The sequence below is a fragment of the Leptopilina heterotoma genome, unplaced genomic scaffold (assembly GCF_015476425.1).
Source record: "Leptopilina heterotoma isolate Lh14 unplaced genomic scaffold, ASM1547642v1 Lhet_206, whole genome shotgun sequence".
In the NCBI taxonomy this organism is placed as follows: domain Eukaryota; kingdom Metazoa; phylum Arthropoda; class Insecta; order Hymenoptera; family Figitidae; genus Leptopilina; species Leptopilina heterotoma.
The window spans coordinates 796,759-819,154 of record NW_025110922.1 but is presented as its reverse complement, the minus strand read 5'-3'; the positions used below and the strand labels follow the sequence as shown (position 1 = coordinate 819,154).

Here is a 22,396-nt window from a genome sequence, read left to right as displayed (position 1 = left end):
TTTAGTATTTTTAAGTTAATAGTTTTATTACATAATTTATATTGCATTTTCCCTGCATTAATATTAAAAATGAAGAAAATAAAAATGTTCGATTTGTACTTTCTTATTAAATACTTCTGAATCAATCATTTTTATTTTTTGGTTGATACGATTTCGTTGCGAGAGCACACGCAGTGTTGCCAACTGTGTGAGTTTTGCAGGTTTCGCGAGAAAAGGATAAAAAAGGGTGAGCGCAACACTGATAAAATAGAAAAATGGCGGAATTGGTGAAGAACGAATTATGGTGGACGATATTTCATAAGTTTTGATAGCGGCGTGAAGTTGGCACAACAACTAGAGAAAATTAATATTTAATTAATTGAATTCGTTTGGTAATCGTATGGTAGTGTATGGTAGTCAGTTTTTTTTGTTTGGTAGCGAAAATTGAAAGATTTATTTAAGTTTTAAGTTTGGCGTGCTAATTTCACGATAGCACTGCAAATACAATTTTTTGTAAAATAAAAACTGGAAACCGTTTGGTAGTCGTTTGGTAGTGATTGGTAACTACTTCCTGACTTTTGGTAATACAAACTGCAGAAAATATAACATTAAAAAAAATTAACAAAATATAATACACAGAGTAACGTGCTACCCGTGCTACACAATACTGCGCATGCGCACAACGGTCGGCCATGTTTATCAACAGGGAAATTCAAACTATATAAGTATGTCTTTTAGTACGACGACAAAATTATTTAATTTAATCAAAATAATAATAATAATACCTTCTACTTAATAAATAAATGTTACTTAATTATTAACTTAATTTTTAAATAAACAAAGAATTTTTAAATAAATAATTTACTTCCCTGCGCGTTTGCTTAAGAATTGTTGTGCATCAAAAATTCTTTTTTCCCTCTAATTCTAACCTTATGATGATGATTGGTATTGAATATTAAACGATTGTTAATAAACAATTCATTAATAAATAAACAATTTTTACAAAAAAAAAAAATTTATTTCCTGCGTGCTAGCTTAAAAATTGTTGTGCATCAAAAATTCTTTTTTCCCTCTAATTCTAAACTTATGCTGATGATTGGTAGTAAAAATTCAACGATTGTTAATAAACAATTCATAAATAAATAAACAATTTTTACAAAAAAAAAAATTTATTTCCTGCGTGCTAGCTTAAAAATTGTTGTGCATCAAAAATTCTTTTTTCCCTCTAATTCTAAACTTATGCTTATGATTGGTAGTAAAAGTTCAACGATTGTTAATAAACAATTAATAAATAAATAAACAATTTTTACAAAAAAAAAATTATTTTCCTGAGTGCTAGCTTAAAAATTGTTGTGCATCAAAAATTCTTTTTTCCCTCTAATTCTTAGCTTACGCTTATGATTGGTAGTAAGAGTTCAACGATTGTTAATAAACAATTCATAAATAAATAAACAATTTTTACAAAAAAAAAAATTATTTTCCTGAGTGCTAGCTTAAAAATTGTTGTGCATCAAAAATTCTTTTTTCCCTCTAATTCTAAACTCATGCTGATGATTGGTAGTAAAAATTCAACGATTGTTAATAAACAATTCATAAATAAATAAACAATTTTTACAAAAAAAAAAATTTATTTCCTGCCTGCTAGCTTAAAAATTGTTGTGCATGAGAAATTCTTTTTTCCCTCTAATTCTTAGCTTATGCTTATGATTGGTATTGAATATTAAACGATTGTTAATAAACAATTCATAAATAAATAAACAATTTTTACAAAAAAAAAAATTATTTTCCTGAGTGCTAGCTTAAAAATTGTTGAGCATGAGAAATTCTTTTTTCCCTCTAATTCTTAGCTTATGCTTATGATTGGTATTGAATATTAAACGATTGTTAATAAACAATTCATTAATAAATAAACAATTTTTACAAAAAAAAAAAATTTATTTCCTGCGTGCTAGCTTAAAAATTGTTGTGCATCAAAAATTCTTTTTTCCCTCTAATTATTAACTTATGCTGATGATTGGTAGTAAAAATTAAACGATTGTTAATAAACAATTCATAAATAAATAAACAATTTTTTCAAAAAAAAATTATTTTCCTGAGTGCTAGCTTAAAAATTGTTGTGCATCAAAAATTCTTTTTTCCCTCTAATTCTAAACTTATGCTTATGATTGGTAGTAAAAGTTCAACGATTGTTAATAAACAATTAATAAATAAATAAACAATTTTTACAAAAAAAAAAATTATTTTCCTGAGTGCTAGCTTAAAAATTGTTGTGCGTCAAAAATTCTTTTTTTCCTCTAATTCTTAACTTATGCTGATGATTGGTAGTAAAAATTCAACGATTGTTAATAAACAATTCATAAATAAATAAACAATTTTTACAAAAAAAAAAATTTATTTCCTGCGTGCTAGCTTAAAAATTGTTGTGCATCAAAAATTCTTTTTTCCCTCTAATTCTTAACTTATGCTGATGATTGGTAGTAAAAATTCAACGATTGTTAATAAACAATTAATAAATAAATAAACAATTTTTACAAAAAAAAAAATTATTTTCCTGAGTGCTAGCTTAAAAATTGTTGTGCATCAAAAATTCTTTTTTCCCTCTAATTCTTAACTTATGCTGATGATTGGTAGTAAAAATTCAACGATTGTTAATAAACAATTCATAAATAAATAAACAATTTTTTCAAAAAAAAATTATTTTCCTGAGTGCTATTTTTAAAATTGTTGTGCATAAAAAATTCTTTTTTCTCTCTAATTCTTGGCTTATGCTGATGATTTCTATTTATGATTTTTTGGAAAAGAATAATGTATTTTTTGTAATGAATATTTATTTAAATAATTTATTCGTAATAGCTTATATCCTATGATGAATGGCATATAATTTTTGTAATTTAAATTATATTTTATTCTAAGTATATTCTGATCCTATCATTTTTTGTATCTATTCTCACTTTATAAAACAATATTATCTTTATTGTTAGTATAACTCACAATGAAATATTACTATTTTTAATTATAGGTAATTTTAATTCTAATTGCTTTTTGGTCAATTTTAGTTTTACATTGTTATCCTTCTACGAATTCTAAACATTTTTATAGTATAGAGTCGATGTTCATAATAAAGTTGTTTTATATATGCTATTAAATTATTTAAACAAAAATTTAGTTAAAATTAAATTTAGTAAATATACATTAACATTACAATATATGTACCTTATTGTAATCAAGTTATTAGAAAGCCATATTTTAATTATATTTATCTAGTTTAGCTAATTTGAGCGTTAAACAATGAAGTTTTGTAAATATTTCCTTATGTTCTTTAATGTTTCTCTTATGGTAATATCACCAGTTTTGTTTTATAAGTATATTTTTCAGTAAATATGCATTAACATTATAATACTTTATAGTAAGAATTTGTCGATTGCTTTAATTCTTACTGAATTTGTATTGCAAACAATTTTTTAAATATATACTTTAAGGAACTGTACATTAACATTGAAATATAATTTTATATGTTGTAAAAATATTGCGAACTTTAATGGTAGACTTCCCAACACAGTCCGCTGAACCGGCGTTGGAGTGTACTTATATTTTTATATAAAATATAATCAAATGTAATAATGTAATATAAGCGAACACTACTGGTGTGCCTATATTTTTCTGGGCTTGACAACTTTTTTCAGTGTATTAATTATTTATTAAATCATTATTGTTCGCTTTTAATATAAATTGCTGCTGCTGGCAATTCTGCTCCTTTTCTGTCGCAATAAGTTACTTTTGTACTACAGTCGTTATATAATTCCCACCTACCATTTAATCTTTTGCATCTTGCCATATAGTGATCTTCATGATGTGTTATAACTCCTCCTAGCCTAAAAGAAAATATAATTATGTATATAAAGATTATAAAGGGCTTAGGGGGTTAAGTGTGCAAAAACTGCCCCCGCATCTATTTTTCTCAAATTTGGCCTATATATTACTATCCATATGACTATAACTTTCTGCAATTTTGAACTCAAAATTCGCTTTTTTGGGGGAGTTATGGAGGGGGAAAGCAAAATCAAAAAACTTATTTTTCTCGAAAACTACTGAACCGATTTTAATGAAATTTTAAGAGGTTGTAAATATAGATAAGACGATTTTAGAAAAAAAAAATCAAAATTTTTTTTTCAAAAAAAATTTTTGAAAAAAATTTTTGAAATTTTCAAAATTTTTTTTTAGGGTTATTTTTTGAAGTGACCACTTTCTCTTTTGTTGTAAAAAGTACCTTATAATGTCCCCTTTAACATATTTTTTTCCAAATTTTTTAAAAATATAGTTTTTGAGTAAAATGTCAAAAACCATGGTCATGCTATTTGCCACGTACGGTAATGCACATATATACATATGGGCAATTTCATGTGATAGGGTATAGCCAAATAAGTATGGAAAAAGTGACCCGAATATATTTTTCCCATTCATTCCTACCCACTTAAAAATAACTTTTGGAAATTTTTAACTCAAAATTTTGAGTTTTTTGGAACTTATGGAGAGGAAAAAAATCGAAAAACGCATTATTCTCAAAAACTACTGTATGCATTTTAATCAACTTTGAATATGTTGAAAAGACAATTAAAGTGATTCCAAAAAAAAATTTCAAATTTTTTTTTCAAAAAATTTTAAAAATATTTTTTTTTTGAAAATTTTAAAATGAAAATTTTTTGAAATTTTCAAAAAAAAAATTTTCTAGTTCTATTAAAGTGACATTTTTATGTATTTTCTCATTTCATTCTCTTATGTGATCTACTTAATAAAAAAATTTTGTCCGACATGATTTTAGGGTGTGTCACGGTAAATAACTCAAAAACATACCCGGTACATTTTTATATTGTATGTAAATGGTTAATTAATTAATTATTTATTTAATTACAAATTAATACTTAGGGGTTTTCTGAATACAAATCTGTAATCGATGTTAAAAAAAATTATTTCCAAAGAAAAATCCAAAAAATTTTATTTTGATTGGGCATTTAAAATTTTTTTCTTTTTGGATCGTTGAAGCGGTAGATCACACTTTTTTATTTAACTTTTTTAACAGTCTTACTTTTTAAAAAATAATGGCGATATTGAGATATTTAGAGTGTAACACGGTAAAAAAAAACTCAAAAAATCCTAAAATTTGATTTTAAAATTTTCCAAATTTTTTTGTTTGTATAAAAATATTTTTTTATATCAACTTCAGATTTGTATTTAGCAACCTCAATAACCCACTAGTAATAAGTTGCAAAAATATTTGACAGGTTTTTTAAAATTAATCATTTACATACAACATAAAAATGTACCGGGTATGTTTTTGAGTTATTTACCGTGACACACCCTAAAATCATGTCGGACAAAATTTTTTTATTAAGTAGATCACATAAGAGAATGAAATGAGAAAATACATAAAAATGTCACTTTAATAGAACTAGAAAATTTTTTTTTTGAAAATTTCAAAAAATTTTCATTTTAAAATTTTCAAAAAAAAAATATTTTTAAAATTTTTTGAAAAAAAAATTTGAAATTTTTTTTTGGAATCACTTTAATTGTCTTTTCAACATATTCAAAGTTGATTAAAATGCATACAGTAGTTTTTGAGAATAATGCGTTTTTCGATTTTTTTCCTCTCCATAAGTTCCAAAAAACTCAAAATTTTGAGTTAAAAATTTCCAAAAGTTATTTTTAAGTGGGTAGGAATGAATGGGAAAAATATATTCGGGTCACTTTTTCCATACTTATTTGGCTATACCCTATCACATGAAATTGCCCATATGTATATATGTGCATTACCGTACGTGGCAAATAGCATGACCATGGTTTTTGACATTTTACTCAAAAACTATATTTTTAAAAAATTTGGAAAAAAAATATGTTAAAGGGGACATTATAAGGTACTTTTTACAACAAAAGAGAAAGTGGTCACTTCAAAAAATAACCCTAAAAAAAAATTTTGAAAATTTCAAAAATTTTTTTCAAAAATTTTTTTTGAAAAAAAAATTTTGATTTTTTTTTTCTAAAATCGTCTTATCTATATTTACAACCTCTTAAAATTTCATTAAAATCGGTTCAGTAGTTTTCGAGAAAAATAAGTTTTTTGATTTTGCTTTCCCCCTCCATAACTCCCCCAAAAAAGCGAATTTTGAGTTCAAAATTGCAGAAAGTTATAGTCATATGGATAGTAATATATAGGCCAAATTTGAGAAAAATAGATGCGGGGGCAGTTTTTGCACACTTAACCCCCTAAGCCCTTTATAATCTTTATATACATAATTATATTTTCTTTTAGGCTAGGAGGAGTTATAACACATCATGAAGATCACTATATGGCAAGATGCAAAAGATTAAATGGTAGGTGGGAATTATATAACGACTGTAGTACAAAAGTAACTTATTGCGACAGAAAAGGAGCAGAATTGCCAGCAGCAGCAATTTATATTAAAAGCGAACAATAATGATTTAATAAATAATTAATACACTGAAAAAAGTTGTCAAGCCCAGAAAAATATAGCCACACCAGTAGTGTTCGCTTATATTACATTATTACATTTGATTATATTTTATATAAAAATATAAGTACACTCCAACGCCGGTTCAGCGGACTGTGTTGGGAAGTCTACCATTAAAGTTCGCAATATTTTTACAACATATAAAATTATATTTCAATGTTAATGTACAGTTCCTTAAAGTATATATTTAAAAAATTGTTTGCAATACAAATTCAGTAAGAATTAAAGCAATCGACAAATTCTTACTATAAAGTATTATAATGTTAATGCATATTTACTGAAAAATATACTTATAAAACAAAACTGGTGATATTACCATAAGAGAAACATTAAAGAACATAAGGAAATATTTACAAAACTTCATTGTTTAACGCTCAAATTAGCTAAACTAGATAAATATAATTAAAATATGGCTTTCTAATAACTTGATTACAATAAGGTACATATATTGTAATGTTAATGTATATTTACTAAATTTAATTTTAACTAAATTTTTGTTTAAATAATTTAATAGCATATATAAAACAACTTTATTATGAACATCGACTCTATACTATAAAAATGTTTAGAATTCGTAGAAGGATAACAATGTAAAACTAAAATTGACCAAAAAGCAATTAGAATTAAAATTACCTATAATTAAAAATAGTAATATTTCATTGTGAGTTATACTAACAATAAAGATAATATTGTTTTATAAAGTGAGAATAGATACAAAAAATGATAGGATCAGAATATACTTAGAATAAAATATAATTTAAATTACAAAAATTATATGCCATTCATCATAGGATATAAGCTATTACGAATAAATTATTTAAATAAATATTCATTACAAAAAATACATTATTCTTTTCCAAAAAATCATAAATAGAAATCATCAGCATAAGCCAAGAATTAGAGAGAAAAAAGAATTTTTTATGCACAACAATTTTAAAAATAGCACTCAGGAAAATAATTTTTTTTTGAAAAAATTGTTTATTTATTTATGAATTGTTTATTAACAATCGTTGAATTTTTACTACCAATCATCAGCATAAGTTAAGAATTAGAGGGAAAAAAGAATTTTTGATGCACAACAATTTTTAAGCTAGCACTCAGGAAAATAATTTTTTTTTTTGTAAAAATTGTTTATTTATTTATTAATTGTTTATTAACAATCGTTGAATTTTTACTACCAATCATCAGCATAAGTTTAGAATTAGAGGGAAAAAAGAATTTTTGATGCACAACAATTTTTAAGCTAGCACGCAGGAAATAAATTTTTTTTTTTGTAAAAATTGTTCATTTATTTATGAATTGTTTATTAACAATCGTTCAATTTTTACTACCAATCATCAGCATAAGTTTAGAATTAGAGGGAAAAAAGAATTTTTGATGCACAACAATTTTTAAGCTAGCACGCAGGAAATAAATTTTTTTTTTTTGTAAAAATTGTTCATTTATTTATGAATTGTTTATTAACAATCGTTCAATTTTTACTACCAATCATCAGCATAAGTTTAGAATTAGAGGGAAAAAAGAAGTTTTGATGCACAACAATTTTTAAGCTAGCACTCAGGAAAATAATTTTTTTTTGAAAAAATTGTTTATTTATTTATGAATTGTTTATTAACAATCGTTGAATTTTTACTACCAATCATCAGCATAAGTTAATAATTAGAGGGAAAAAAGAATTTTTGATGCACAACAATTTTTAAGCTAGCACGCAGGAAATAAATTTTTTTTTTTGTAAAAATTGTTTATTTATTTATTAATTGTTTATTAACAATCGTTGAATTTTTACTACCAATCATCAGCATAAGTTAAGAATTAGAGGGAAAAAAGAATTTTTGATGCACAACAATTTTTAAGCTAGCACGCAGGAAATAATTTTTTTTTTTTGTAAAAATTGTTTATTTATTTATGAATTGTTTATTAACAATCGTTGAATTTTTACTACCAATCATCAGCATAAGTTAAGAATTAGAGGAAAAAAAGAATTTTTGACGCACAACAATTTTTAAGCTAGCACGCAGGAAATAAATTTTTTTTTTTGTAAAAATTGTTTATTTATTTATGAATTGTTTATTAACAATCGTTCAATTTTTACTACCAATCATCAGCATAAGTGAAGAATTAGAGGGAAAAAAGAATTTTTGATGCACAACAATTTTTAAGCTAGCACGCAGGAAATAAATTTTTTTTTTTGTAAAAATTGTTTATTTATTTATGAATTGTTTATTAACAATCGTTGAATTTTTACTACCAATCATCAGCATAAGTTAAGAATTAGAGGAAAAAAAGAATTTTTGACGCACAACAATTTTTAAGCTAGCACTCAGGAAAATAATTTTTTTTTTTGTAAAAATTGTTTATTTATTTATTAATTGTTTATTAACAATCGTTGAACTTTTACTACCAATCATAAGCATAAGTTTAGAATTAGAGGGAAAAAAGAATTTTTGATGCACAACAATTTTTAAGCTAGCACTCAGGAAAATAATTTTTTTTTGAAAAAATTGTTTATTTATTTATGAATTGTTTATTAACAATCGTTTAATTTTTACTACCAATCATCAGCATAAGTTAATAATTAGAGGGAAAAAAGAATTTTTGATGCACAACAATTTTTAAGCTAGCACGCAGGAAATAAATTTTTTTTTTTTGTAAAAATTGTTTATTTATTAATGAATTGTTTATTAACAATCGTTTAATATTCAATACCAATCATAAGCATAAGCTAAGAATTAGAGGGAAAAAAGAATTTCTCATGCTCAACAATTTTTAAGCTAGCACTCAGGAAAATAATTTTTTTTTTTGTAAAAATTGTTTATTTATTTATGAATTGTTTATTAACAATCGTTTAATATTCAATACCAATCATAAGCATAAGCTAAGAATTAGAGGGAAAAAAGAATTTCTCATGCACAACAATTTTTAAGCTAGCAGGCAGGAAATAAATTTTTTTTTTTGTAAAAATTGTTTATTTATTTATGAATTGTTTATTAACAATCGTTGAATTTTTACTACCAATCATCAGCATGAGTTTAGAATTAGAGGGAAAAAAGAATTTTTGATGCACAACAATTTTTAAGCTAGCACTCAGGAAAATAATTTTTTTTTTTGTAAAAATTGTTTATTTATTTATGAATTGTTTATTAACAATCGTTGAACTCTTACTACCAATCATAAGCGTAAGCTAAGAATTAGAGGGAAAAAAGAATTTTTGATGCACAACAATTTTTAAGCTAGCACTCAGGAAAATAATTTTTTTTTTTGTAAAAATTGTTTATTTATTTATTAATTGTTTATTAACAATCGTTGAACTTTTACTACCAATCATAAGCATAAGTTTAGAATTAGAGGGAAAAAAGAATTTTTGATGCACAACAATTTTTAAGCTAGCACGCAGGAAATAAATTTTTTTTTTTGTAAAAATTGTTTATTTATTTATGAATTGTTTATTAACAATCGTTGAATTTTTACTACCAATCATCAGCATAAGTTTAGAATTAGAGGGAAAAAAGAATTTTTGATGCACAACAATTTTTAAGCTAGCACGCAGGAAATAAATTTTTTTTTTTTGTAAAAATTGTTTATTTATTAATGAATTGTTTATTAACAATCGTTTAATATTCAATACCAATCATCATCATAAGGTTAGAATTAGAGGGAAAAAAGAATTTTTGATGCACAACAATTCTTAAGCAAACGCGCAGGGAAGTAAATTATTTATTTAAAAATTCTTTGTTTATTTAAAAATTAAGTTAATAATTAAGTAACATTTATTTATTAAGTAGAAGGTATTATTATTATTATTTTGATTAAATTAAATAATTTTGTCGTCGTACTAAAAGACATACTTATATAGTTTGAATTTCCCTGTTGATAAACATGGCCGACCGTTGTGCGCATGCGCAGTATTGTGTAGCACGGGTAGCACGTTACTCTGTGTATTATATTTTGTTAATTTTTTTTAATGTTATATTTTCTGCAGTTTGTATTACCAAAAGTCAGGAAGTAGTTACCAATCACTACCAAACGACTACCAAACGGTTTCCAGTTTTTATTTTACAAAAAATTGTATTTGCAGTGCTATCGTGAAATTAGCACGCCAAACTTAAAACTTAAATAAATCTTTCAATTTTCGCTACCAAACAAAAAAAACTGACTACCATACACTACCATACGATTACCAAACGAATTCAATTAATTAAATATTAATTTTCTCTAGTTGTTGTGCCAACTTCACGCCGCTAGTTTTGATGGATCACAGCACAGTAAGTTTCGCATGGCTTACCATTAATTTAGTTGCCTATCAGTATCACAGTGAAATTAATAGTGTTATAAATATAAAACGAAAAATTCGGTCTCATATCTCTCTCGATGTACACTTCCGGAGTGCAACATCCTCTGTTGATTTTGTTTAAAAATGGAATAAATGGAGAATTGACAATTATACACTGGAACTCCTATCGGGCGGACACCTATGGAGCGAAAACAGTGGGTAAAGAAAAGGGACGAGGGAGGAAGGGAGTAATTTTTTGCTTAACGTAGGAGAGCGCGAACCCTTTAAAGAATCCACTATTGGCCCTTTTAATGAAACATTTTGCAATTACATACTCCGAAAAACTATATTATATGTACATATATGTACACAAAATGTACGTGCTAAAATTGCATTTTTTGGTATGAAAAAGTAAAAATTGATTTAGCACTTCATTTTTTGGAAAAATAAAATTATTTTGACGTTTTTGTTTTTGAAATGAATTATATTGATATTCTTGCAAAAACTGTCAAATAGTTCGTATAGTTCGTACCGCCTGTCATGTTTGTTTTTTTCGTCAAGATGATTGGAGATAATCTCATAATTCGACCGCGTGTCCGTCCAGCATGAGTTCCATTGTATTTCGACAAATGTCACACGCACGAACGGTAAGTATATTATTATTAAAAATTGTATTTATAGGTTTGATATTTTGTCACTAATTTTTTATTTTTAAATTGTACGTAAGTATTTAATTCTGTTGTCACTTTTTTCAATCATTTTTATTTTGTTTCGCTTTTTTTTTTATTTTAAAATAATCTTTTCAATATTTTCACCTATAAAAACTGATTGCACTCACTCTAATCACTATTTTCTACACAAAAAGCTCAGAAAATAATTAAAAAATATTTTTTTCTTACCGTCTCTTAATTAAAAAAATTTCACCATTTTGAATCAAAATCATCTTTAAAAGAATTAAAACAAATTGAAAAGAATTTTAAAGAATTTCAATTTTCAACTGTTTATTTTTTTGTAAATGACACATTTTAGTTGATTTTAGTATTAATTTTTTATAAAATTGTTTAATAATTAATAGATTTTTCATAATAACTATTAACAATATTTTTATATAATTAGTTCCGCATTAGTTAAAACAATATTATTAAAATGTATTTAACCGAAAAAGATTACGAGCATTAGGTTGACAATATGTTATTAATAGACAATAAAGAAAAGGAGAATTTTTTTTTCAAAAATATCTATATATATATTTAGTACAGTACACATAGTGACAAAGTTATTTTTTATTTTTCCTCTTCGAAAAATAGGGTTTTTATTTTATTCAAACAGAAAAATTTTCAATAGAGAAAATACTTGAAAGTTTGTAAATAGTTTATATAATAAAGTTTTTTTATAATAAATTAATTACATGATAAGTAAATAATATTGTAATTTTCAAAATATGAAAATGTGTAAATTAATAATAATTAATTAACTAATAATAAATAAATAAATTTTTATTTATTAATATTTAATATTAGTAGGTATTATTAATTAATTAATGTTTATTTAACTTAATTTGTTTATTTAGATTAAAATTATTTTTATTATTTTATTAAGACTTTTGCCGATTTTTGGTGAAAATGTTTTGAAATAAAAATTAAATTTTAATTATTTATTTGAAATTCTATTGAAGCAAATATATATAAATGAGTTTAATAATATTGGATAATTGAATTAATTTGCAGATGGATCGGGTGCAGTTGCTTCCTATGGAACTTCCATCAGCCAATAGTATTAATTCATCTGGCAGTAAAGGAAAGGGTTCATTCTTAAGACGACTAACCTTCGGATTTATAATACTGGCCGTTTTAGGTCTTTTATACGTTCCAGCATATCATTCGGTCCAAAATCCTCTATTAGGTGAGACTCCAACTCCATGGCTTCTAGGTGGTACGCACTTCGTAGCATCAATAGGTATGCATTTTAATTTAACACTGCTCCATTTACTTCATTTTTTATGCAAAAAAATTTATCACTTAATTTAAATTAGTAAACCAATTTACTAATTCAAATTTAGAGAATGGAAAAACTATATTAACTATACTATAAATTTTTTGCTGTTTTGGTTTACAAAAATATTTTTTGCAAAAACTTAAAAACCACGAATTTTGCTTGAATAATTTTTCACTTTTTAGAAATATTTTAATTTCAGAAGCTTTTAGAATAAATTTTTTGAAAAATTTCAATTGCTTTGAAGATACCTATTAATAATAATTGAAAATATGTAGAAAACTATATAAGTTTTAAAAGTTTTTAATTAAATTGAATTCTTTTCTAATTTTAAATATTCTTAGAGAATTTTAATTAAAAAATTAAAATTCTAATTCTAAAATATTAAAGAAATTTTCAATATTTGAAATTAATTTAAAACAAATTTTTTGTTAATAAATTATCAAATTAATCAAAATTACATGAAATTGAATTGAAAATAATTACACAAGTCTCGCTTGATCCACTTCCCAATAAAGTGTCTGATGAATTTATTGTCTGTTACTTCATATGACTATCTGATAGTTAAAGTTAACTGAGATTAGGATCAATTGGGGCTAAATTTGTTTAAAAAATTTCATTACAATTTAAAAAAAATTGAATTTCAAAGAATTTCCATTTGATAATGGTTCAATAATTAATTAATAAAAGGACTTATAATCGATTGTAATCATATTTTTATTAGTGTAAAATGCATTAAAGTCTCCGAACTACATCAAAAATAATTTCTTATTCTAAATTTTACTTTTTAATGAATTAAATTCATTTCGAAAGAGTTACGATACAAATTTTTATTAATTAGTTAATTTTAAAAAGACATTTTTTTCATATCAATTTTTTATTATTAATTATGTTTAAAAATTTTTAATTTAAAAATTGTATTTTAAAATTGAAGTTTCGAAAAATTTTATTTAAAATTCTAAAGAATTTGTTTTTTCAATATTTTTTTAAATTAATTGAATTTTTATTGAAATTTTTTAAAATAATTGAAATTTTCTAAATTTCCTAATATTTATTAAAAATAATTGAATTTTTTAAGAATTCAATTTCAATTTTTGAAAATTGAAAGAAGTTTGACCCAAGTCTAATTTTATTTGTAACGTTTTAACGTTACTGACTTTATTTTTAAAATAGGTAGACAAACGTTAAGTTTTCAATTAACTTTTTGCTTCTAAATATTTTTTTTAATAATTGAACTTTCTAAAAAATAATTAAAAATATTTAATGTAGGGAAGAATTTTAATTAAAAGTTTGAATAATTTTACAATTAGAAATATTCAAAGATAATTCTATTTGAAATATTTTTTTGTCTCTCTAATCATTTTTAGAGTAAACCAGAATATTTTTTAGGGTGAGTTAGAAAATAAAAAAAAGAGTAGTTTAAGGGAATTTTTTCCATTTTTTCAGCTCAATTACACGGATGGGGAATCAACTCATCACGCGATGTGGGAATATATATTTATCCTGAAAATAAAACAACACTTTTAAGTCCATTAGATCTTTGCTCACCTGCTCCATTTTTACTTATTGTTGTTTGTTCGGCTGTTTCTAATGAAAAAGCAAGGTTAGCAATTAGAGAAACGTGGGCTAATAAATATCATTTAGAGATGACATATAATTCTACAGTTAAAGTAGTATTTATTCTAGGACAAAGTGACAACGAGACTCTAAACGTATGTTTTGTTACAGTTTCTCTTCTTTTTTTCTTTTTTTTTTAATTGTCATTTTATCGATGGAAATACTAAAATATGTACATTTTTCTTTTGCAGAATTCAGTGGCTGAGGAAAGCGAAAAGTACAATGACATTATTCAAGAGAGATTTCACGATACGTACAATAATTTAACATTGAAATCTGTCGTTCTCTTAAAATGGGTCACCAGTAATTGCGAAACTTCGAAATATCTTATGAAAACCGATGACGATATGTTTATCAATATTCCAAAACTTTTGGAAACATTAAACGCCAGACCGAAGAGTAATGGAACTCTTATCGGTTGTTTGATTTGTGGAGCTAAACCAATATCGGATCCGAAAAATAAATGGTAGGAATTAAACTTCAGTTTTTCCAGTTATTGATTATTTTGTACTTTTCGTGTATTTCTAATTAGATTTTAATTATTATTAATTTAATATTTATATTTATATTACTATTACTATTACTAACAGGCTTCGCACTCATCTACTAAAATCTATTATTTACTACTTTTTTTTACGATCGGCTGCTATTTTGATACTTTTCTTAGATTTGTGTCACTAAAAGCTACTTTTTTCTTATTTTTTTGAAAATTTGCACTACTTTAAATTTAAATCCGCTAATTGTTGAAATAAAATAATTAATAATAATTTTCTTTATAATCATAAATTCTGTAATTTATTATTCAATTATTTACATAGGTATAAATAATTATTTTCATATAATAAATAATGAGATTCTTTGCCGGAATTCAATTATTTTCATTATCAACTATTTTAATAAAATTTCTCAAAAGAATTCAATTATTTAAACAAATTTAAAAAAAAAATTTTTTTGTAAAAATTCAATTATTTTCCTAAATAATAAAATTTTCACAGGAATTCAATTATTTTCACAAACAAAAAATTTCTTCTCAGAAATTCAATTATCTTTAGAAATAATAAAATTTTTTTCAGGAATTCAATTATTTTTATAAATTAGAATTTTTCTCAAGAATTCAATTATTTTCAATATCTATTTTATACAATTTTCTCGAAACAATTTAATTATTTAGACAAATTTTGAAAATATTATTAAAAAAAATCGATTATTATTTTTAATAATTTTGATAAAATTTCTTTATTTGAATTCAAATATTTTGAATACAAAAAATTTTTTCAATTATTTTCATAAACAATCAAATTTTTCGCAGGATTGCAATCATTTTCCTTACAATTTTAATTGTACTCCTTGAAAAATTCATTTACATATTTGCATTACAAGTTTAGTTAAATTCTTTAAAAGTGTTAAATTTATTTCAAAAATTGTACATTTTTTTAAAGAGTTCAATTATTTTTATAAATAATAAAATTCTTCACAGAAAATTTAATTATTTTCACAAATAATAAAATTTTTGATAAATTGCAATTATTTTAACAAACAATAAAATTCTTCGAAGGATTTCAATTATTTTCAAAAATAATAAAATTCTTCAAAAGAATTTAATATTATTCTCAGAAAGTTTAACAAAAAATCTTCAAAAAATTAAATTATTTTTAAAAATTTTATTAAAGTTCTTCAAAAGAATATTCATATATTTTAATAAATAATAAAATTCTTTAGGAGAATTTAATTTTAAAATTTAAGAAATTCAAATAATAATTATTAAAAAAATTTAAATAATTTTATTTTCAAATAATTTTTTAATAAGAATTGATTTAAAAATAATTTCACTTCAACAAAAAATTGAAAAGAATTGGAAATTTTGTCAAATTTCATTAAAATAAATTTTATATTTTAAAGAATTTTACTTTTTTACTTTTAAAAATTTATTTTTTTAAGAATTATAAACTAAAATTTTGGAAAATAAGTGAATTTTAGAGAAATTAAGAATTAAAACTATTACCAGAAAAAGAAGAAAAGTTAATATTTTTAATGGAAATTCAATAAATGTTCAAAAATTTTTTGAAATGATTGTTAAAATTTCAATTATCTTCATAAATAATAAAATTCTTCGCAGAAATTCAATTATCTTCAAAAATTTTAATAAAATTAGCGAAATTTTAATTTTTTCAAAAATTTTTCTGAATTCATTAATTTTCAAAATTTTTATAAAATTTTCCGAAAGAATTCAATTATTTAAAAAAAATGTTAATAAAATTCTTCGCAAACATTTAATTATTTTTATGAATAATAAAAATTTCACAGTAATTCAATTATTTACAAATTTTTAAATAAATTTCTTCGCAATACGTAGAAATTTCAATTATTTTGAATGCAATTTAAATCCAATTATTATTCACTGAAATTCAATTTTTTTTTTTTTAATTTTTTTAATTTTAATAATTTAAAAAAATTCTCTTTAAAATTTAAATTATTTTCATAAATAACAAAATTCATCTCTGAATTTCAATTATTTTTAATAAAATTTTAATCGAATTCCTCGAAAAACGTGTAATTATTCTTAAAAATGTAGAAATAATTGAATTTTGAGAAGGTTTCAAATTAAAATCTTTGAAAATCTGAACTTTTCATACTCAATAATAATTTAATAACAATTTTGTAGAATTAATTTTTTTGAGAAAGTTTAATTGAATTTTTTTGAAATTATTTCAAGTTTTTTTTTTCTAATATAAATATTGAATTGAAGAATTTTCGAATAATCGATGAAATTTTGTAAAATTGAATTGTAAACAAGTGAATTTGAAAATTCTCAAAGAACTTTTTCAAAAATTATTAATAATAATTGATTTAAAGAAGAATTTTAGTTGAAAATTGTAGAAAATAGTAATTGAATTGAAATTATGAAAATAATTTTCAAGAAGTTACAGTAACAATATTCTTATAATAGAAAATAATGATCTTATCACTCGGTCATTTTTAATTATTATGAAACATGAAGATATTGATTGCTCCGAGTCGAAGACTGGGAGTGATCAATTTCTTTATGTTTTATAATAAAAATATTCTTATAAGTTGTTGAATTTGAAATTTTTGAAGAATTTTAATTCCTATAGAAAAATAATAATTATTAAATATTTATTTAAAAAATGAATTTATATTGGTTTTCGAATAATTTTACAATTGAATAAAATCGTAAATAAATGTGATAGAACATTTTTTAGAGTATCTAATAATTTTTATAGTGAGAACATTTTTTAGATATTGATATTGATCTAATAATTTTTACACTGAATCAGAATATTCTTTAGGGTCAGAGAAAAGCAAAATTAAATTTTTGTGACAACTTTGTTAATATTACCTACTATTAATTAATTGATTGCAATTCTAATATAACGAAATGGAAATTTTTCGATAGGTACATGCCGAAATATATGTACTCGGAGAAGGCGTATCCAAATTATTTATCAGGTACGGCATACGTAATGAGCCTGGATGTTGCGGCGAGAATTTATAAGGAAGCATTGAGAACGCCAATTCTTCATCTTGAAGATGTTTACATTACGGGAGTGTGTGCGAAACGGGCAAAATTACGGCCTGTTAATCATCCTGGTTTTAGTTACGTTCAGAGAAAATTAGAGACATGTGAACTCAAACGTATTATCACAGCTCACAAAGTAAATTCTGTCAATATGTACAACGTTTGGAGTAAAGTTACTGACTCAAATATCACCTGCAATGCAACCAACAATAGTTCCCAGGAGAAAAAGGTGACTGTAATTAAAAGCAAAGAGCATATAAACTCCTTTATCATCAAAAAGAAATTGAATTACGTTTTCTAAGAAAGAATTAATACAAAAAAAATTAATATGAAGAAGAATGAATATAAAAACGAATGAATACAAAATAATAAAATGGAAAAGGGAAAAATCAATACAAAGCAAAAGAAAAAAAATTTGTTAGTCTTCGTTCCAGTGAATATAACGCATAACGAAAAAGTGAAGGTGATATAGTTAAAAAAAAATAATAATTAAGTAGATTAGCAAAATTATCATGTGAAAGTCTTAAGAAGACTCCTCGTTCCAGAGAATTATCCACGACTGGTGATTTAATTTCACGAATCTTCGTATTATTTTATTATTAATTTTTAAAAATTCCAAAATAATTCGAAGATTCCTGATTAAATTGAGAATTTTCACTTTTTGAATAATAATCTCTAACACTTGTTACCTACGCGACCAAAATCAAAGTCAATACTCTGTTTGGTCCGCGAATTGTGAATAGGTCTTTGTTTTTTATATCCAAGACCGAAAAAATTGATAGAGAATTGTATTTTTCCATTTAGATTTATAATAGTTGTAAAGATTGTCAATCAGATCTCCCAAGTGTTGCTTTTTCATTTATCGATTAATATAGGGGAAAGAAAAAAATGAATAATTTCATTTATATTAAAAATAATCGATAAAAGTTTTTATTATTGCCGTAGTGCTGTGATATTTTTACAATTTTTAATTCATTTAAACTATATGAAGGCAAATAAGTGCTATTTTACTCTGATATTATTATTTTACCGACTGGAATTATTTTCAAAGTATATGTAAAAATCTTTATGTTCAAATAACGAATCTCAAAAAAAAATGAACAAACAAACTATCGATTGTGTGTGAGTGTGAGAAATAATTTATCCTTATAGTGGGTAATAATTGGCCTTTGAAATTGACAACAGAGGCGTTTATTATGTAATTAAAAAAAAAAGTAATTCTTTAAAGCACGAATTTTTTATAAATCTAAATAATGCGTATAAAAGCTATTGTAGAATTTTAACATATTTTTATAAAAATTTAAATATTTATCATTTGTGACATTCCAATTAAAATGATTATTGAATGTCGAATTTGTACTCGCATGAATGAAATTGAGAAATTTTTAATTATTGAAAAGTGAGAGGTGAAGATTTTTTAGTCAATGAGAAAATGTAAAGTGTTTAAAGAAGAATCTAAACTTTGACTTGAAATGTCAGAAAAAGGTTGTGCAATTTAAAAATGATGAAATGTTATAAGTGATCTGATTATTAATGTGCAAAGCGAAACGTTTAATGATCTTATTATTATTAATGCTAAATTAAAATTTGTTAATGATATTTTATTGTACAAATATGAATTTTATTTTTCTCTATTTCGAGTTGTAATCTCTATAATCGAGTCGTTGGATCTTAAAACAAGGGATAAATTTTTTGTTCACAGTTAACTTTTCAAAAATCAACTTAGAAAATTTGTAATTATTTTTTTTTTTGGGAAAATCAATATTTTTATATTTTTCTTTAGAAATTTTTTCTGTTTTAAGATCCAATGACTGTGTAAATATTATGTTGACATTTATTTGGTCACAAAATGAAAATATTTTGTCATGTTTAACAGACAAAAATTTGTAATTGTTATTTAGAGTGATTAATTTAAGTAACTTTGAGTGATTTTTTTTTTTGAGGGGGAAATTTTTCACAATTGAAAAATAGAGTGTTTCGCCTTATATTGAGGGAATTTAGCCCCAGGTCAAAATAATTGCGTCCTTATTGTTAAAAGAATAAAACGTCGTTCATCAACGAAATAGTGTCGATATTCAAAAGAATATTTTATTTAAAATTTTATTTTTTGTTTCTATTTTTATTCTCATGAATTTATTATTATTATTATTATTCTCAAAATGTAAAAAAAAAATTGTAATATTTTAATTTCACTATTTAGTAATAATTAGTATTATTAAAATATCCGAATATTTTTCAAAGTAGAATTAAAATCAAGTTTCGAACTTTTAAATGAAGGGAATATTTTTTTCAAAAATTGTACTCAAGTGGAAAATAAATATTTTTTTAGTTAAAAATTAGAAAGAACACAAAATAATTTTGTTTAATAAAATATAAATGAAAAAAAAAAATAAAAGAAAATTTTCATTCGTTTGAAAGTTCGAAACTTTAGATTTTAGAAACAAAATAACTGCAGAATTGAGAAGATATATTTATTAATTTACGTTTGTTCCTATCGACTCTTTAATAAGAGATACATTGCGAATGTGTGTGCGTCTTAAAAAAAATGCATTTCTTCAAATGTCAATGCGAATGAAATAGAAAAAAGATTTATTTTTAGAGTGTGTATTTTATGAAATAATTATTATCATGAAATAGAGTGACGTTTGAGATATCAAGCAGACACAATATTGAAAATCATACAAGACTAAATTAATAGGATAGGTAAATGTAATTTTTAAATAGTACGAGAATTTATCAACATTTTCGACTCTATAAAAATTGTATAAAAAGAACAAAAACAAAACAAATGTGTGTGAAGTTTTTAGAACAATGAGAGCTTTTTTTAAACCGCAAAATGCTTTAAAATTATTGCTTATAATATGAGAATAATGAATCCTGGCTAAAGTAAAAAAACATTCAGTTTCTGCAATTATAGGTATACATATGTATAAGAATTTAAACAGAGAATATCAAAACTAGAAAATTGTTTTTTTAATTTTAAATATTATCCTTTGAAATCCATGAAAAGGATTTTTAATTCCTTATATAAAAAAATGAATTCTACTTTTTTAAAGTATTTTAAATTGTGTACTTAAAGAAAAGAAATAAAAAAAAATCAGTTTAATTAAAAACTTGGTTTTTTGTATCATTGTGTACAATTATTGATAATTTAATAATTACATAATTAATTAATTAATTTTAATAATCGTTATATTCCGATTGTTAGCGGTTTTTAATTGACCTTTGTTTCTAAATTTTGATAATTTTGCATTTTTTGACAGAATTTTGTTTCTTTATGAAAATAAATAAATTATCACAAATTTTATCAAAATTTTTGAAAATAATTAAATTTTTTTAAAGAATTTTGAAAAAATTTTGAAAACAAATTTTTTTAAAGAATTTAATGGAAATAAAAGAAATTGTATTATTATAAAGAATTTTATGAAAATTTTCAAAAATAACTAAATTTTTTCAAATAGTTTTAATAAAATATTAAAAAATAATTTAATTTCTACAAAGAATTTGATTATTTATAAAAATAATTGAATTCTTTCAAAGACTGTCATTACTTATGAAAATAATTGAATTCTTATGAAGAATTTTACTATTTATGAAAATAATTGAATTCTTTCAAAGACTGTCATTATTTATGAAAATAATTGAATTCTTTCAAAGAATTTTACTATTTATGAAAATAATTGAATTCTTTTAAAGACTGTCATTATTTATGAAAATAATTGAATTCTTTCAAAGAATTTTACTATTTATGAAAATAATTGAATTCTTTCAAAGACTGTCATTATTTATGAAAATAATTGAATTCTTTCAAAGAATTTTACTATTTATGAAAATAATTGAATTCTTTCAAAGACTGTCATTATTTATGAAAATAATTGAATTCTTTCAAAGAATTTTACTATTTATGAAAATAATTGAATTCTTTCAAAGACTGTCATTATTTATGAAAATAATTGAATTCTTTCAAAGAATTTTACTATTTATGAAAATAATTTAATTCTTTCGAAGAATTTAATTGAAATTGTATTAAAGTAATTGAATTCCTATAAAGAATTTTATTACAATTTTTGAAAATAATTGAATTTTATCAATTAATTTTTATTAAAATCTTTAAAAATAATTGAATTTATGCAAAGAATATTATTATTTATGAAAATAATTGAATTCTTTCGAAGAATTTTATTAAATTTTTTTTTAAATAATTGAATTCCTACGAACAATTTTATATTATCTATAAAAATAATTGAATTATTATAAAGAATTTTTTTAAAAATTTTTTTTAAATAATTAAATTCCTACGTAAAAAAGTTTATTTAAGTTTTTGAAAATTAATATATTCTTTCGAAAAATTTTCTTTAAATTTTTTAAATTAATTGAATTATTTCGAGGAATTTAATTGAATTTGTATTGAAAATAATTGAATTATTTCGATGAATTTTATTATTTACAGAAATAATTAAATTTTGAAATTAAATT

General features: G+C 22.8%; 1 protein-coding gene across 3 annotated transcripts; it reads left to right on the top strand.

Moving 5' to 3' along the window:
• Window positions 1–257: 257 nt before the first annotated feature.
• On the top strand, window positions 258–20,880 carry LOC122501178 (beta-1,3-galactosyltransferase 1-like). 3 transcript variants are annotated; one of them, XM_043610473.1, is made up of 6 exons: window positions 258–283; window positions 10,746–10,765; window positions 12,501–12,729; window positions 14,212–14,477; window positions 14,574–14,848; window positions 17,798–20,880. In XM_043610473.1, exons 2-6 carry the CDS (start codon window positions 10,751–10,753, stop codon window positions 18,219–18,221), a joined length of 1,209 nt encoding a protein of 402 aa, XP_043466408.1. In that variant the 5' UTR covers window positions 258–283; window positions 10,746–10,750; the 3' UTR covers window positions 18,222–20,880. The 3 variants fall into 3 exon arrangements, with proteins under 3 accessions (XP_043466408.1, XP_043466407.1, XP_043466405.1); XM_043610472.1 differs by having other exon boundaries at window positions 269–302; XM_043610470.1 differs by lacking the exon at window positions 258–283 and adding an exon at window positions 11,335–11,420 and having other exon boundaries at window positions 10,088–10,765.
• Window positions 20,881–22,396: the final 1,516 nt, after the last annotated feature.